This window comes from Moschus berezovskii, chromosome 26 (assembly GCF_049115385.1).
Source record: "Moschus berezovskii isolate FMDL1 chromosome 26, NW_MosBer_1.0, whole genome shotgun sequence".
NCBI lineage: Eukaryota > Metazoa > Chordata > Mammalia > Artiodactyla > Moschidae > Moschus > Moschus berezovskii.
This window is the reverse complement of record NC_142485.1, coordinates 48,781,969-48,800,690: the sequence shown is the minus strand read 5'-3', so window position 1 is coordinate 48,800,690 and position 18,722 is coordinate 48,781,969. Positions and strand designations below refer to the sequence as shown.

Below are 18,722 nucleotides of genomic sequence, written 5' to 3'. Positions count from 1 at the left end.
TGCCTGCTTATTTAGGTTATCTTAAATCCTTTCCTATTTTGGAGTTTCCCTTTCCTATAGATTCTCACTTCTTTTTCATTTGGAGTAGGACATTGCTCATTTATTTTGGTTTTTGCTAGTCTGAAGAGGTCTCCTAAATAATAACCTTACTGGGCAGAGTATCCTGCTACTGCTAAATCACTTCAGTTGTGTTTGACTCTGTGTGACCCCATAGACGGAAGCCCACCGGGCTCCCCCGTCCCTGGGATTCTCCAGGCAAGAACACTGGAGTGGGTTGCCATTTCCTTCTCCAATGTGTGAAAGTGAAAAGTGAAAGTGAAGTCACTCAGTCGTGTCCGACTAGTAGCGACCCCATGGACTGTAGCCCACCAGGCTACTCTGTACATGAGATTTTCTAGGCAAGAGTACTGGAGTGGCTTGCCATTGCCTTCTCCGGGGCAGAGTATCCTAGGTAGCAGTTTTTTCCTTTTCAGTATTTTGAATATTTCTTATCATACCCTTCTGGCCTTCAACATTTCTCTAAAGAAATCAGCTGATAACCTTATGGGGGTTCACTTGTAACTGACTCTTTATTTTTCTCTTGCTGCCATTACAATCTACAGTTTTGACATTTTAATTATATGTCTTGGTGTGGATCTGCTTGGATTCATCTTATTTGGGAACTTCCGTGCTTCTTATACCTAGATATCTGCTTCTTTTTTCAGACTTGGGAAGTTTTCAGCCATAATTTCATTTAATACATTTTCAACCCCCTTCTCTCTCTCTTTTCCCCTTCTGCAATGCCCATAATGTGAAAAAGTCGTGTATATATATGGACTACATATCAGGCAAGAAAGTGTTCATGGGCTCCTTCCAAGCAGAGTCCAGGCTTCCCTGCAGCCCTCCTATTAGTCCTACAGACCCTCCAACCAGCCAAGGGGGCTCGTCAACCCTTTGCTGAACCCCAGGGATGGAATGCCTGCTATATATATATATCCATATACAAAAATCCACATATAGAAGTTCCTTTTAAGTGTGTGCTCTTCCCCCTCCCAGCACTGGCACCCTCACCAGAGCAGAACAGTGCTGGAGCAAGAGGGGCTAGTGTGGGTATTCAGCAGGGGTGGAGGCATGAGCTGTGGTCATCTGGCTGCCATCAGAGATCTTGTCTGTCTCTGATGCTTCAACTTTGCAACTGCCAAGGGTCAATGCCCCCTCCCTGCTCAGATGCCACTTAAGGTTTTATCCACCATAGCATCTTTTTTACTTATTTACTATATTTACAATATTTCAGGCATACAGCAAAGTTTTATACACACACATATTCTATTTTCAGAATATTTTCTCCATTGTATGTTGTTACACCATAGCATCCTCCACAAAGTTTTTTTCCTTGTTGTGGCAGCCCTTAGTCCTGTGTGGAGCTGCTAATGGTGCTGGAGCATTTGCTTGACTCAGGCTGGGGCACATACCAGCGTGGTCAGAGGAAACCAGTCAGCCCTGGATGGTTACAACCCACCGTTTCTGCACTGCTTAGGGAGCTAGCAAGTGTTCATGGGCTCCTTCCAAGCAGAGTCCAGGCTTCCCAGAAGTCCTCCTATTAGTCCCACTGACCCTCCAACCAGCCAAGGGGGCTCGTCTCCCCCTTGCTGAACCCTGGAGATGGAATGCCTGATATGTAGCTCTCACTGCTCACTCTCCAGGGAGGGCATGTACCCATGTAGTCTCCCTTTTCCCACACATCCCCTCCTAGGGACATAAGTCCCATCATGATCGATTCTCTGCCCTCCTATGTGATTCTGTGTGGATCTTTCTTATAGCCTTGGTTATATAGGAGTCTTTCTGCCAGTCTCCTGTTAGTTTTCAGTGATAATTGTTCCACATGTAGATGTATTTTTTATATATTCATGGGAGAAGCTGAGTTCCGTATCCCCCTACTCTGCCTTCTTGATATGAATCCCTCTGAGTCTAGGTTTCTTACAGCCTTCCTATTACTCCCACTGGTTTTCTAAGCAGCCTAGGGGGCTTGTCTTCCTGGTGTCAAACTCCAGGGATGTGGCGCCCAATATGTGGCTTGAACTGCTCACTCCCCAGGGAGGCTCTCTGCCTTTGTAATGCTCTTTATCTTCTGTGCCCCCCACCAAGGGCACAGGTCCCAACATGATTGCTACTCCTCCATTCCTACCAGATTCTGTATGGCTCTTTATTATAGCCTTGGTTGTACAAAAGTCTTTCTGCCAGTCTCCAGTTAGTTTTCAGCGATAATTTCTCCACATTTAGATGTATTTTTCATGTTCATAGGGGGAAGTGAGTTCCATGTCCTCCTAATCTGTCTTGATCTCTCCCCTAGGTAATTTGAACTTTTATCCTAAGAACAGTAAGAATTATAGAAGAACATTTTCTTATTTTATTATGAAATTTTCAAACATATAGGAAATTTTGAACGGTAGATTCTACCATTAGTATTGCACTATACTTTATCTCATATCTATCCGTCTATCTATTCCGCTATCTAATAGAAAGGTGTTAAGCAGAATATTTCCGTGGTATATGAAGAAACAATTGAAGAAATAAAGCATAGAGGCAAGGAAAAAAGATAGGCAGTGCTAAAATTGTCTAGGCAAAAGATGATGGTGATTTGGACTGCGAAGTGGTAATAGGGCATATTTAAAACATATTCAAGTGATAGAATCATCAGATCTTGGTATATATTTCAATGTAGAGGGTAATAGAGAGGGGTGAGTATAAGTTATAGTTAAGAGGGCAGACTTAAGAACCAGACTACCTGGAATCAAATCCTGGCTCTACCATTTAACAGCTCTCCCTTTCCTATGCCTCAGTTTTCTGTTCTGTGAAATGGGGATAATAATCTTATTTCATAGGACTGTTATAAAGGTTACCTGAAAACATATACATATATATGTATATACATATATGTATCTTAGAACATAGCCTGGCACATAGCAAGTTCTATATAAGTGGATGTTGTTATTATTTTTCCCTGGAGAAAGAAATGGCAACCTACTCTAGTATTCTTGCCTGGAAGATTCCATGGGCAGAGGATCCTGGTGGACTACAGTCCATGGATGGGGTTGCAAAGAGTTTGATACGATAGAGCATGAGAACAATTATTATTTTTAATATTATATTTAAGAGATGACACTCTGTTTGGAAAGATATAGGTTCAAATCCCAGATCTATTGTTTACTAGCTATGTGATATGAGATGGGTTTTTCATTTGAAATACGGAACAAACAGTATCCCCTTCACATGAGTTTTCGAGTATTAATTTAACTGAGAGGAAATAATATACATCTCTTATTTTTAGAGTAACCACAGATCTAGATTACCTGTGGAGATTTTCAATGAGAATTCTTTTTAAGTGTATTATTTTCAAAGAAGCAGTTGTGTTGCTGGTAAAGCATCAGTAGGATATAATGAGGGGGTGGGGATGGGTAGCACACTATGTCACAGTGCTAAGATTCCAGGGCTGACACTCATTTTCTCCCTAGGCTGCTGCCCTCCAACACTTAGAATCTGCATCCGCTGAGTTAAACAAAATCCTGAAGGCCAAGTACCCGACAGAGACAATTATTGCAACCAGGTCAGTCTTCCTTTGCCTCTCAACCTTTTGGGGTGTTTTTTCTCATAGGCTGTTCCATCAGTCAGAGATGGTGCTCACTTTAATAACTTGTGGGTTGAGGTCAAAGAAAGCATATGTTTACCTTCCCAAATCAAATTTCTTCTAACTCAAATCTCCTGAGTGGGAAGTTTATGAAAAATACATTTAAAAAAAAGATGAGATTGGGGTGAGGGCTCCTGCTACTCCAAAATGACAAAATTGCAAGCCACAGATTTTGAAGAGGGGTTACAGAAGGGAAATACAACATTCCATACCACTCAAGAGCATAGCATGGCTCCCTCTAGTAGGGACACCTTTTCCATCTAATACCTGGAAAACTCTCTGTGGTGCCTACTACTGCTGCTTTCTCATATCTGAGCAACACATTCTCCTCTTCTAAATATGTGGGCCATTCATTCCTCCTGGGACTCTGGTGGAGTCCTTCCAAGTCTACTACATTATTTTTTGAGAAACAGTCCCTACATGGGCCATAATACCAAAGTCATTATATTTGTACTAAATTAGCTGGGTCCTTGAACCATAGTTGATGTGACCCAGGATGAAATCCAGACCCAAGTTATACCAATTGAATTCTGTTTTCTGGAAATTTGGAATTTGGGCTAAGAAATGTTAGTTAAATTCTCTTAGATACTGGCATATTTGCCCAAATGCATGTGAAGAATCAGAATAAACAAAGAGAGGAGCGGGAGTTGGGAGAGAGGGACAAGGAGAGGGAGAAAGGAGATATGAGAAAAGAGAGGGAGAAAGAAGAGGAGGAAGTCGGAAACTAATGACATTATAAGACAGAAGGGCTCTGAACCTCATGTCCATGTCACATTGTGCCATCTATCTTATCTTTCCAGATTCCTGTGCTCAGCAGTGGAAGATTTTGTGGTTGATATTGTAAAGGCCTGGTGCTGGATAAAGCAGAACAATACAGCAATAGAGTCTGTCATTTTGAAAGTAAGTTTCCATCCTTTTGTCTTGTACTTTTTGTGGCACCAGGGCCCCATTTTTTAAATAAAAGCAAATGTCCCTCTCACTGGGAATTGTTAAAGGGCAAGGAGAAGCAGCTGGTAAGCCTCCCTGATGATGAAAATTCTCACTGAACTTCCACCTTTCACCAAATAAAGAGTGGCACTGTTCATGCTTATCCATGTACCATGTACCTAAATATATGTTAAGCATCTGTCCACACCTAGACACAAGCATATACCAACATGTATGCACATGGCTGTATACCAGAACATTCTTGAAACTACATATGAACACATGCTAGAAATACACCCATGGTCAACTCTATAACAACAAGAGTAACAATAATAGCTAATACTTCTATAGCACTTATTCTGTGACAGGAACTGTTCTAAGCACTTATAATGTATTCACTTATTTAAACTTCACAATTTCTCAAGAATATAAAAGCACATTGAGATTAAGTTACTTGCCTTAGTTCACAAACTATTAAGTGATGGAGCTGGGAATCAGGCCATAATCATGCAGTACATCCCCAAACATACACACAGACAAAAGCAGACACCAGGCACCCATGCAGAGCTACATCCATATCCATAGGAGCATGCCCATGAAAACACCCATCCAGAAATGTTTGTTTATCTTTCCTCAATCTTGCTATATTGTACATCATTTTACAGACCATTTGGACATGAGAAAGACTAGGCAACATACATTGGTGCCTGCAGCTGCTCAGAAACAAATGATGTCTCTTTAACCCCCTAACAACCTTTGGCTATCTTATCACATTTACCCAAAATTTCTTTCCCTAAACTTTCATCTCGCCACATTTAGCTTCTTATGCTCAGTGTCCTAGCCAACTGTTACCCTTCTGCACTTCTCTCCATGCTATCTAACAACTCATTCTGTCCTTTCAAGCATGAATTTCTCATAACAATGCCCTGTCTGTCTCATTCCCTATATAGAGCGACTTAATGTATGACAAGCTCAGTGTCCTGATTGATATCCTTGCTGAGGATGCAGCAGTTGAGAAGAGTGCCAAAGCACATAAAGAAAGTGCCAAGGCAGATGGAAAGTCCTCCATACCTCAAATAGACCACATAGCCAAGTGCAAGTTGGAGCTGTTTACAAAGGCCCAGAATCTCCAAAAGTCGTTGAAACTCATCATATTCCAAGTTGAACAAGGTAAAGGTCCCAGGGTTGTGCTGACTGAGGGAGGGAAAAGAGAAGGTTCCTATGGATGGTTACTGATCTACCTCACTCTGGGTCTTCTATTTGACACCGCTACCCAAACTTTACTAGATTCTGCATTCATAAAGCATCGAAATCAGTCCTCAGACTGACTTTGAAAAGCCTCCTGATAAGCTGTCCGTTTGGCAACTCCTACCTCACAGGGACTAAACTCTTGATACTTATTTATTTTTGGAACTAACACTCATCCTAAACAATTACAGCTGCTAAGAGGCTTGGCTCAAAGCTCTGTCAGCTTCCACCTCCAACCATGGAACTTTTTTCCACCTGCTCCTATCCCCTTCCAACCACTGAGCCTATGACGATTTTAGAAAGAAAATAGTGTTCATCTCTGCATGTCTTACACAGTATTCATCAGGCACAAGGGCCCTGAGAATGGTCCTGGCAGCTCTGGCATTGATTGCCATTTCCCATAATTCATGACAACCTACAAGCTTCCAACTCAGTATGAAAGCTCTTTCAACTCCTCCAACTTCTTAATTTAACATTCTGGTTTCCATTTCTTCTCCACAATGCTTCTTTGAAAAACAGATCAGAAAATTATGTTAACACCAAGTGTGTTCTACTTGAGCTATTGGAATTGAGCAGTAGTTCATGTAGCAAGGAAGTCCCTTTGGCTTCCTATGGTACCTTTTGGCTTTTACCTATGGTACCTTCTCCTGCCTTGGTGCATGTAGGTACAACCTCAGCCAAATTTCTAAGAAAAAAAAAGGAAATATCCCTTCTGCAATGTGAAATAATTAAAGAGCCAATTTGCCTCTATTTCTGTAGGTAGTTTCCAAGGGGGCTTCCCAGGTAGCACTAGTGGTAAATAACCCGCCTGCCAATGAAGGAGACACAAGAGATGTGGGTTCGATCCCTGGGTCAGAAAGAGCCCTTGCAGGAGGGCATGGAAACCCACTCCAGTATTCTTGCCTGGAGAATCCCATGGACAGAGGAACCTTCAGGGCTACAGTTCATAGGCTCACAAAGAGTCAGACACGACTGAAGTGACTTAGCATGCACGCATGCACAGTTTCCAAGGAGCAGGGATCAGATCAATCTGATGTAGCCATAACCCTGTCACAACTAGTACTCAACCTGCTCCATTAATACATAAGTCAGGTTTAGAAGTATAGCTTGTGGCCATGGGACAGAGAAAGGCACCCCTGGGTAGGATAGGGATTGAACCTATAGGCTTTGGCATAAGCCAAGAACCTGAGCTATATGATATTAATATATAGGTTGGTGAAAGGAAGGCGACTTCTCAAATATTCTGGGTATTGTTGAGACATTTGAGTGAAAGAAAAGCATGGTCCTAGAGGGTTAAGTTTAGAACAAAGGGCACATGAGTAAATGAATTACAAATAGGATGAAAATGGAGGTAGAAGAGCAGAGCGTTTCCTATCCTGCTCCACCTACCCCTGGCCCCCAGCTTCTACTCACAACCACATTTACTGGGTGATAGGAAAAGAGTAACAAGTAAAACAGAGAAAGATCAAGCATGGGCATAAAGAAACAGGCCAACTATAGAAAAGCTGAAACCATAAACAGCATCATGGAGGAGAGGTGATGATCAAATGGGAGTCTCCATTGTCTCCCCATACACTGACTGGTGTTAACAAAAGAGATGCTCAAGAAACATGACCAATCCTCCTTTTCTCCTTTCCTCCCTCTGCCCTCTCCTCCTTCCTTCCCTTTCTTCCTTCCAACCCTCCTTCCCTCCTTCTATTTTTTTTCTGTAGTTCTTGATGAGCAAAGCCAACAGACAATATCAGTTAAGAACTTCAGTTCAACTTTCTTCCTAGAAGATGACTCAGAAGATATTAACCAGATGAGCCCAAGACACCGTAAGGATCTTTCTCCTTTTATTCTATGCTTCATCTCTGTCTTCTAGTTCCCAAAGAATATATCTTTAGTATTTTCATGCATCTTCCTTTTGCCTTAATCTTATTCTGCCATGTGGCTCAGCTGGTAAAGAATCTGCCTGCAATGCAGGAGACCTGGGTTTGATCCTTGGGTTGGGGAGATCCCCTGGAGAAGTGAAAGGCTACCTGCTCCAGTATTCTGGCCTGGAGAATTCCATGGACTACAGTCTATGGGGTCGCAAAGAGTCGGACACGACTGACCAATGTTCACTTTCACTTATTCTGCCATAGAGATCCCTCCCTCTTCTCCAGAAACCCCACACTATAAGGCCCCATGCCTATCTCCAGAAGTAATGACTCCATTAGTTTCTTTGAAGAGGTCTGAAGAAACCCAAGATTTGAAGCTGTTTCACTGCCAGCAAGCAGTCTTCCTAGCCTTATTATTCTTTCAGTGCAAGTCCCTGTCCATCCAAGATGACCCCTCTTTGGAATGAGAACCCTGAATATTATATAAAAGAAAGTCATTGAGCTTGACTCTGTTCCAACAGAGAAAGTAGAGTGAAATAAAAGTAGGGGAAGGACTTTCTTTTTTGTATCTCACACCAAGGTGATATCTTTTGTGTCTAGGTTCTCGTCTTGGTACTCTGTCTTCTATATCTTCTCTCAAAACTGAAGACCTAGAAAACCTCAATTTGGAGCACTTATATTTTACACCTGAAACTATGTAAGTATTTATAGACCTATCACCTTTCCATGGATTCTTCCTTTCTCTGGTTGAGATACTAGACTAAGGCTGCCTAGAGTCAAATGCTGACTCACTAATTGTGTGACCTTACACAAATAGTTCAACAAACCTCAGTTTCCTCATGTATAATATGGAGATAATTGTAGAACTTGTCACATAGGTTTGTTTTATTTATTGAGTTTATTTATCCAAGGTACTTACATTGGTCAGTCTTTGGCATCCATAGTTAGGTTTATATGTATTATAGTTATTATTATTATTATCACAACTTCATTTCATTTCAAAGGACGTGTTTTTCACTGTTGCCTTTAATAGTAAACAACTGAAGTTGCTAAGAAATAAGTGGGCATTAAGGGGACTAGGAAGCAAACGTAAAGACATTTGTCTCAGTAACCCTACCTTTTTAGAATATTCCCAGTAGCCAAGTTCCAACACATTCACTCATTTTGAGTCCCATTAAGAAGATTGGTTATATCAGTTAAAGAAACCCCAATATCTGGACTATAGTCAAGGGAGGCAAATCTTACATGAAAGATGTAGGGTCAGTTTAGTAGTGAATTATAAAAACTCTGTGATTAAGTAGCTAAACTACCTATTTTTAGCTCCTTGAAAAACAGTTAGCAATTATATGTTTTCTACAGCTTCCCCCCATTTTCAACTCCCACTTCCCTCCAATTTGCCACTGGCTTAAGTTCATATCTGAGACCTCAGTGAACTTATCACTTATCACTTTGATCAATGGTGTGCTGAAAAATATTTAACAACCAGCTCCCAGGGGTGGGTGGCAGGTAGGAAGCCCTGATTTATTCCTGTTATAAACCTTCGCATTATGGCTATTTCAAGCTACTGATACAATGTCATTGATTGCAGAGTTAGGAATTATAGGCATAATCAGCTTACATAAGCTAATATGAACTGTCTCCAGTACACCACTGGTTTTAATGGATAGATGCAAAAGAATCAAATAAACTGCTTGGTTTTTTTTTGTTTGTTTTTGTTCTACATATATCTACCCTCTTTTATAAGGTTTTCCCCTCTCAAATGTGTGGTCATTTTGCCCTTGGATGTGAAAGTGCTGAAAGGAGTTCAGAAATCTCTGAAACAGTACTACAGAGTTTCCTCTCATCATACATTTTAATCTGAGATACTTAAAGGTTCTTTTTGGGAATAAGTCAATGACTCGTATTTCCCTCTCGTTTATGTGGAGAAAATATTGGCTGCTCATATCTGACAGTCTCCAAAGACGACTTTTTCATTATGAATCTCAGTCCCACTGAATCCTCCCAGCTGGCTGGGTATCCTCTCTTACAGCTAATAAGTTACTTGTTAACAAAATAGGGTATCTACATGTGCCTCTCAAGAATATTAAGCCTTGTACCCAATGTAGAGCAGGCCTTCTTTCATTGGTCTTGAACATTCAGATAAAGTCTGCAGCCCAGTGGTAACAGCACTTCTTTCCTATACCAATGTCTACTCTTTTTTTTCCCTTTGGCGAGTTTCAGACGCTTCAAAGAAAAGCATGTCATGAACAACTATTTTGGAATTGGACTAGATGCTAAAATTTCTCTGGAATTCAACACCAGAAGAGATGAAAACCCAGGACAATACAAGTAAGGAAAAGAAACTTCCCTGCCCACATGCAAACACACAATCACAATAATCACATGTACTCCTACATCCCCCATATCACAAACAGCAAATGAACTCTTTTGAAAAGTAAAGAGTTCATCATTTCAAAGTAAAACATATCAGTCCAAAGGTTAGACTAATAGGATAGCTTGCCCCAAATGTTGACCAAATCTGTGATGACTGCATTGGAATTCTGAACTTGGAGCCATCTTCATAGTCTTGACCTGTGGACTGCTGTGTAAATACAGCTAATTGTGTTAGTGTTAGTGAAAACAGATTACATTGACTTGATGCAGCCAATTCTCCATCTTTGTTCTGTCTCTGAGAATTTGACAAGGTCCTAGTAGTATTTTCAGGTCTGCTTTTGCTTGGCAAGGCTGCAAAGTATCAAATCTCACTCTACTAGTTCTTAGGGTTCCTAACATGGTTCCCCTGGACCTACTGATTTTACCCCATCCAGGGTTGGCCTGCTTGGCACCTTCCAGTACTTTTGTACTGCAGATATACCCTAAGGCAACTTCAGAGTTCTTCTGGTAGATTGAAATTATGAAGAAAAATAGGCACCTCCTCCATCCACCAGCATCACCCCTGCCACCGGCCACCAGAACTTCTTTCTCAGAGCAAGTCTGGGCTGAGAAATAAGTACTTTATCAGATAAGCATTTTGCAAATATTGTTTCCCAGTTGCTTGTCTTTTTTGTTGTTATTGCTTTTCTTTTCATTTAATGGTATCTTATGATATACAAAAGTTTTGAATTTTGATGAGTTCCTATTGATTGACTTATTTTGTTTACGGGCCATGATTTTGATGCTGTATCTGAGAAATCTTTGCCTAACCCAAGGTCTTAAAAATTTGCTCTGTTTTCTTCCAAAATTCTTGTTTTTTCTCTTACCTTTAAGTCTGTGACCTGCTTCGAGTTAATTTTTATGTGTGGTGTTAGGTAAGAACCTAGTTCATCTTTTTGCACATGGATATCCAATTACCACAACACCATTTTTTAAAACTATCCTTTGAATTGTGCTTCCCCCAACAAATTGTGTTGGCACCTTTGTCAAAAATCGGTTGACCCTAAATATAAGGCTTTTTCCCCTAGACTCTCATGTATGTTCCACTGATCAATGTATCTATCCTATGTCAGCACCACACTGTCTTGATAACTGTAACTTTACAGTAAGTTTTTAAATTGGGAGATGAAAGTCCTCCAACTTTGTTCTTTTTTAAGAATGGTCTTAGTGGTTCTAGGTATTTTGCATTTCCATATAACTAAGCTCTGATTTTTAATAGATGAGGAAACTAAAGTGTCCAGGGAAATAATGGTTTAAAGCAGAGTGCAAATAATCTTGTGCTAGCCTTGTTACATTTCAAAACCCATGCCTTGTGGTGGCTCATTTCTGTGACTCTATTTTGAAAGTTCAGGGTAGATTCTAGCCAGCCTTTCCAGGGATTGTGAGTATCCTGCCTGCTTTTATCATAGACTCTACAGTGAGCAGGACCTTGTTCTTCCCACTTCCACCACAAGTCTCCTAATATGCTTGCCTGTCCCATATTCTCTCCACTGGGCCCTCCTCTACAGTCTGTCTAGTAAGCTTAGCTCTATTCTATAGCACTGAATTAAGTGTTTAGCCTTTGACTGTGTGGATCACAACCAACTGTGGAAAATTCTTAGAGATGGGAATACCAGACCACCTGACCTGCCTCCTGAGAAATCTGTATGCAGGTCAAGAAGCAACAGTTAGAACTGGACATGGCACAACAGGGTGGTTCCAAATCAGGAAAGGAGTACGTCAAGGCTGTATATTGTCACCCTGCTTATTTAACTTATATGCAGAGTACATCATGAGAAACGCTGGACTGGGTGAAGCACAAGCTAGAATCAAGATTGCGAGGTGAATATCAATAACCTCAGATAGGCAGATGACACCATCCTTATGGGAGAAAGTGAAGAACTAAAGAGCCTCTTGACGAAAGTGAAAGAAGAGAATGACAAAGCTGGCTTAAAACTCAACATTTAGAAAACTAAGATCATGGCATCTGGTCCTATCACTTCATGGCAAATAGATGGGGAAGCAATGGAAACAGTGACAGACTTTATTTTCTTGGGCTCCAAAATCACTGCAGATGGTGATTGCAGCCATGAAATTAAAAGATGCTTACTCCTTGGAAGAAAATCTATGGCAAACCTAGACAGCATACTAAAAAGCAGAGACATTACTTTGCTGACAAAGGTCCATCTAGTCAAAGTTATGGTTTTTCCAGTAGTCATGTATGGATGTGAGAGTTGAACTATAAAGAAAGCTGAGTGCCAAAGAATTGATGGTTTTGAACTGTGGTATTGGAGAAGACTCTTGAGAGTCCCTTGAACCGCAAGGAGATCCAACCAGTCCATCCTAAAAGAAATCAGTCTTGAATATTCATTGGAAGGAATGATGCTGAAAGCTGAAACTCCAATACTTTGTCCACCTGATGCAAAGAACTGACTCATTTGAAAAGACCCTGATGCTGAGAAAGATTGAAGGCAGGAGGAGAAGGGGATGAGATGGTTGGATATAGCATCACCAACTCGATGGACATGAGTTTGAGTAAGCCCAAGGATTTGGTGATAGATAGGGAAGCTTGGAGTGTTGCAGTCCATGGGTTCTCAAAGAGTTAGACATGACTGAGCGACTGAACTGAACTGAACTGAAGTCTTTGAGATACAAGTCTTACAAAATCCCTTCACACTGCCAGAAGAGTTATGCTTCAAAGAAACTGCAGTCTGTCACATATTTCAAATGAAATTGATTCCAAGCGGCTGAAATCTTGATCTCCCAGAGTGGCACTTGCTGGTATGTACCAGCCAGTTGGGCTTCCTAGGTGATGCAAGTGGTAAAGAAACCAATGCAGGAGACATAAGAGAAGCAGGCTCGATCCCAGGGTCAGGAAGATCCCTTGGAGGAGGGCATGGTAACCCACTCAAGTATTTTTGCCTGGAGAACCTCATGGACAGAGGAAGTTGGTGGGCTACTGTTCAAAGGATTGCAAAGAATCAGAAACAACTGAAGTGACTTAACACGTACAAGCCAGTTATGTTCACAGCTTTTTGTGAGCTTTATTTTTAAATATAGCCTATCTCTTGCAAAACTGAACCAATATCAACAGCAAGTGACAAATCAATGGGATGCTGAGGTCTCAAGGACACCCAGGAACCCATTACAGCTGGTGTATGAATAAGGATTCCAGTTACAATATCCTAGCATTCCCTCTTGTGTCACGTTACCATGACTCCTCCCTGTAACAAGGCACTTGAGAAATAAGATGGTATCTCATCTTACTTTTTTTCATCCGTTTACCTTTATATTATTCACCCTCTGACTATCTTTCTCTACTTTTATCTCCCTGTAGTAGCTTCTTTAAGAATAAGATGTGGTATGGCCTTCTGGGAAGCAAGGAACTCTTTCAGAACTCTTACAGGAAACTGGAAGAATGAGTGCACCTGGAGGTTAGTGGAAAAAGAGGATGATCCTTCCTGGGCATGAAGAAAGGAAATATCATGACCTTGGGAATCAACTTCCCTCTATATCCTTAGTTCTTCTCAAGCTTTAACTCTGATCCTCACTCATGGGAGGAAAGCATGAAGATAGGTTTCCATTTTATGGATAAGAAAATGATAGCATGATGAGACGATATAGAGGCTATGTCATGTCCTTTCCCCATGTCTGTAAATAATCCATTCACACTGATATCTGATGAGCCAGCCAATAAGGGCTATTCTTCTCTTTCAGTGTGATGGAGAGGCCATCTCCTTGCCAAATCTGCAAGGCATTGTAGTGCTCAACATTACCAGCTATGCCGGAGGAGTCAACTTTTGGGGAAGCAGCACGGCAACCACAGTGAGTATGAAACAGGGAATGGGGAGGGAGAAAATCTTGACCCCTCTAAAGTCTATCAGAAAGGAGAGCTGAACTGACTGGAGTATGGGGGGAAAGGAGGCAGACTGGGGACCATTATTAGCAGCAGCTATATGACGAGTATTTTTAAGGCAATTACCACCCCAAAGCACAAGAATCAACCGAAAACCTGAGGATCAGATCAATTCTTCCGTGTTGCATGGACTTAGAATTTTCCATTTCTCAAGCCTGACATATCCTTGAAAGGTTGACTACGTCATGATCTTTTCTCTAAGGAGGTCTGTCAATAAAATCTCCTGAGAAATTGCTCATGAATCCTTTCCTCTGAGCTCACCCAATAAGACCATGAGACCAGTGGCTTTGGGGATTTATGATGCTAGATTGGACAGGGAGGGAACCAGCTAAGAGTTGTGATCTCAAAAGGAGCTGAGTTTAGATCTCAGTGCCTTTCTCCCAAGTTGGCTTCCTGACCTCATCCTTTCCATTTTAATAATGTAGTAGTTTCTCCACTTTCATGAGTGAGAAAAATTTTTACCATGAGCTTTCCAAGCATACCTGCTTGTGACAAAGTGTGGTTCTTCAAGAGTGAGATATGTGACACAGTTCTTTTTCTTCAGGAATATGAGGCTCCTGCGATAGATGATGGGAAGCTAGAGGTAGTGGCGATCTTTGGTTCTGTACAGATGGCAATGTCTCATATCATTAACCTGCATCATCATCGCATCGCCCAGGTAGGCACATGCTGGGTGAGCACCAGAAAGGGTCTGAGCTCTGTGGCTACAACACAGGATGTGGGCTGCTCCCAGGAATTAACCAGGTATAAGAATGGCAGGGTGGAGGGAGTAGGGTATCTGGTAGGCAGCAAGGTGCAGGCTGAGGTTAGAAACAGAGGTGGTAGGGACCAAAGGAGCAAAACGTCTATAACAAACATATGTTTCCTCCCTGGGATAAGCTGATTCATATTTGTGCTAATCCTGTTCAGATATGCATTTAGGCTGTGACTGTGAGATTATCAGATTAGTCTATCAGATCAGATCAGTCGCTCAGTCATGTCCGACTCTCCGCGACCCCATGAATCACAGCACGCCAGGCCTCCCTGTCCATCACCAACTCCCGGAGTACACTCAAACTCATGTCCACAGAGTCGGTGATGCCATCCAGCCATCTCATTCTCCGTCGTCCCCTTCTCCTCCCGCCCCCAACCTTTCCCAGCATCAGAGTCTTTTCCAGTGAGTCAACTCGTCTCATGAGGTGGCCAAAGTATTGCAGTTTCAGCTTTAGCATCAGCCCTTCCAATGAACATCCAGGATTGATCTCCTTTAAAATGGACTGGTTGGATCTCCTTGCAGTCCAAGGGACTCTCAAGAGTCTTCTCCAACATCACAGTTCAAAAGCATCGATTCTTCGGCGATCAGCCTTCTTCACAGTCCAACTCTCACATCCATACATGACCACGGGAAAAACCATTGCCTTGACTAGACGGACCTTGGTTGGCAAAATAATATCTCTGCTTTTTAATATTTTATAAAGTTGGTCATAACTTTCCTTCCAAGGAGCAAGCGTCTTTTAATTTCATGGCTACAATCAGCATCTGCAGTGATTTTGGAGCCCCAAAAAATAAAGTCTGACACTGTTTCAACTGTTTTTCCATCTATTTCCCATGAAGTGATGGGACCAGATGCCATGATCTTCGTTTTCTGAAGGTTGAGCTTCAAGCCAACCTTTTCACTCTCCTCTTTCACTTTCATCAAGAGGTTTTTGAGTTCCTCTTCACTTTCTGCCATAAGGGTAGTGTCATCTGCATATCTGAGGTTATTGATATTTCTCCCAGCAATCTTGATTCCAGCTTGTGCTTCTTCCAACCCAGTGTTCCTCATTATGTACTCTACATAGAAATTAAATAAGCAAGGTGACAATATACAACCTTGACATACACCTTTTCCTATTTGGAACCAGTCTGTTGTTCAATGTCCAGTTCTAATTGTTGCTTCCTGACCTGCATACAGGTTTCTCAAGAGTCAGGTCAGGTGGTCTGGTATTCCCATCTCTTTCAGAATGTTCCACAGGAATCCCTTAGAAGAAATGGAGTAGCCATCATGGTCAACAAAAGAGTCCGAAATGCAGTACTTGGATGCAATCTTAAAAATGACAGAATGATTTCTGTTCGTTTCCAAGGCAAACCATTCAATATTACAGTAATCCATGCCTATGCCCCAACCAGTAATGCTGAAGAAGCCGAAGTTAATCGGTTCTATGAAGACCTACAAGAACTTTTAGAACTAACACCCAAAAAAGATGTCTTTTTCATTATAGGGGACTGGAATGCAAAAGTTGGAAGTCAAGAAACACCTGGAGTAACAGGCAAATATGGCCTTGGAGCACGGAATGAAGCAGGGCAAAGGCTAATAGAGTTTTGTCAAGAGAATGCACTGGTCATAGCAAACACTCTCTTCCAACAACACAAGAGAAGACTCTACACATGGACATCACCAGATGGTCAACACCGAAATCAGATTGATTATATTCTTTGCAACCAAAGATGGAGAAGCTCTACACAGTTAGCGAAAACAAGACCAGGAGCTGACTGTGACTCACATCATGAACTCCTTATTGCCAAATTCAGACTGAAATTGAAGAAAGTAGGGAAAACCACTAGACCATTCAGATATGACCCCAATCAAAACCCTTATGATTATACAGTGGAAGTGAGATAGATTTAAGGGACTAGATCTGATTGATAGAGTGCCTGATGAACTCTGGAAGGAGGTTCGTGACATTGTACAGGAGACAGAGACCAAGACCATCCCCATGGAAAAGAAATGCAAAAGAGCGAAATGGCTTTCTGAGGAGGCCTTACAAATAGCTGTGAAAAGAAGAGAGGCGAAAAGCAAAGGAGAAAAGGAAAGATATAAGCATCTGAATGCAGAGTTCCAAAGAATAGCAAGGAGAGATAAGACTTCCTCAGTGATCAATGCAAAGAAATAGAGAAAAACAACAGAATAGGAAAAACAAGAGATCTCTTCAAGAAAATTAGAGATTCCAAGGGAACATTTCAGGCAAAGATGGGCTCGATAAAGGACAGAAATGGTATGGACCTAACAGAAGCAGAAGATATTAAGAAGAGGTGGCAAGAATACATAGAAGAACTGTACAAAAAAGATCTTCACGACCAAGATTGTCACGATAACGTGATCACTGACCTAGAGCCAGACATCTTGGAATGTGAAGTCAAGTGGGCCTTAGAAAGCATCACTACTAACAAAGCTAGTGGAGGTGATGGAATTCCAGTTGAGCTATTTCAAGTCTTGAAAAATGATGCTGTGAAAGTGCTGCACTCAATATGCCAGCAGATTTGGAAAACTCAGCAGTGGCCACAGGACTGGAAGAGGTCAGTCTTCATTCCAATCCCAAAGAAAGGCAATGCCAAAGAATGCTCAAACTACCACACAATTGCACTCATCTCAAACGCTAGTAAAGTCATGCTCAAAATTCTCCAAGCCAGGCTTCAGCAGTATGTGAATCGTGAACTCCCAGATGTTCAAGCAGGTTTTAGAAAAGGCAGAGGCACCAGAGATCAAATTGCCAACATCCGCTGGATCATGGAGATTAGTCTATAGTCATTGCCTGATTTTTCTTACCCATTCTCCCTCCTCCTCTTCTCTGGCAGTGCCGTGAGTTGATGATAATTATCAATGGTGAACAAGGTGTCCCAGTGCAGGTGGATGGGGAGGCCTGGGTTCAGAGGCCAGGCCTTATCAAGATTAGATACAAGAACACTGCTCAGATGTTGACTAGAGATCGGGTAAGAAAAGAAAAGCTCATCTTGGGCTCCTCCATTGTCTCATCTACAGCTATCACTTGAGTACTGAATGCTTCCATTCAGGCAGAATTTCTCAAAGGGAGGTCTGCATGACATCTCAGAGTCACCTTGGGTGCCTGTTAGAGATGCTCATTCCCAGGCCCCACAAGGTCCCACTGCATCAGAATGGACATGGGTATTTCCTGGGAACTTGCATTTGCAGATAAGCTCTCTGAGATACTCTCATACATAGAGAAACTTGCAAAGCACTGTCCAAGAGAGTCAGACAAGGAGCTGCCTCCTGTGGTTTTCAACAAAGTTGTCCTCATTCTTACAATGCACAGAGAGCTAAAGACCTCAGTGGTTATGGAGAAATCTGCTCCCTCAACAAGAGATTCTTTTCCCATCACTTCATAGGAAATAGATGGGGAAACAGTGGAAGCAGTCTCAGACTTTATTTTTTGGGGCTCCAAAATCGCTGCAGATGCTGATTGCAGCCATGAAATTAAAAGACACTTACTCATTGGAAGGAAAGTTATGACCAACCTAGATAGCATATTAAAAAGCAGAGACATTACTTTGTCAACCATGGTCCGTCTAGTCAAGGCTATGGTTTTTTCCCGTGGTCATGTATGGATGTGAAAGTTGGACTGTGAAGAAAGCTGATCGCCAAAGAATTGATGCTTTTGAACTGTGGTGCTGGAGAAGACTCTTGAGAGTCCCTTGGACTGCAAGGAGATCTAACCAGTCCATTCTAGAGGAGATCAATCCTGGGTGTTCATTGGAAGGACTGATGCTGAAGCTGAAACTCCAATACTTTGGCCACCTCATGCGACGAGTTGACTCACTGGAAAAGGCTCTGATGCTGGGAGGGATTGGGGGCAGGAGGAGATCGGGACGACAGAGAATGAGATGGCTGGATGGCATCACCGAGTCGATGGACATGAGTTTGAGTGAACTCCAGGAGTTGGTGATGGACAGGGAGGCC

General features: G+C 41.8%; 1 protein-coding gene across 1 annotated transcript in view; it reads left to right on the top strand.

Moving 5' to 3' along the window:
• LOC129537450 (diacylglycerol kinase kappa-like) overlaps positions 1-18,722 on the top strand; it is a 148,478-nt gene that overhangs the window by 116,627 nt on the left and 13,129 nt on the right. Inside the window, 10 exon segments of the mRNA XM_088832678.1 lie at positions 3,492-3,583; positions 4,465-4,564; positions 5,542-5,761; positions 7,552-7,656; positions 8,302-8,398; positions 9,922-10,029; positions 13,430-13,526; positions 13,810-13,917; positions 14,553-14,666; positions 17,603-17,737. Of these exon segments, the coding sequence (XP_088688804.1) occupies positions 3,492-3,583; positions 4,465-4,564; positions 5,542-5,761; positions 7,552-7,656; positions 8,302-8,398; positions 9,922-10,029; positions 13,430-13,526; positions 13,810-13,917; positions 14,553-14,666; positions 17,603-17,737 (1,176 nt within the window).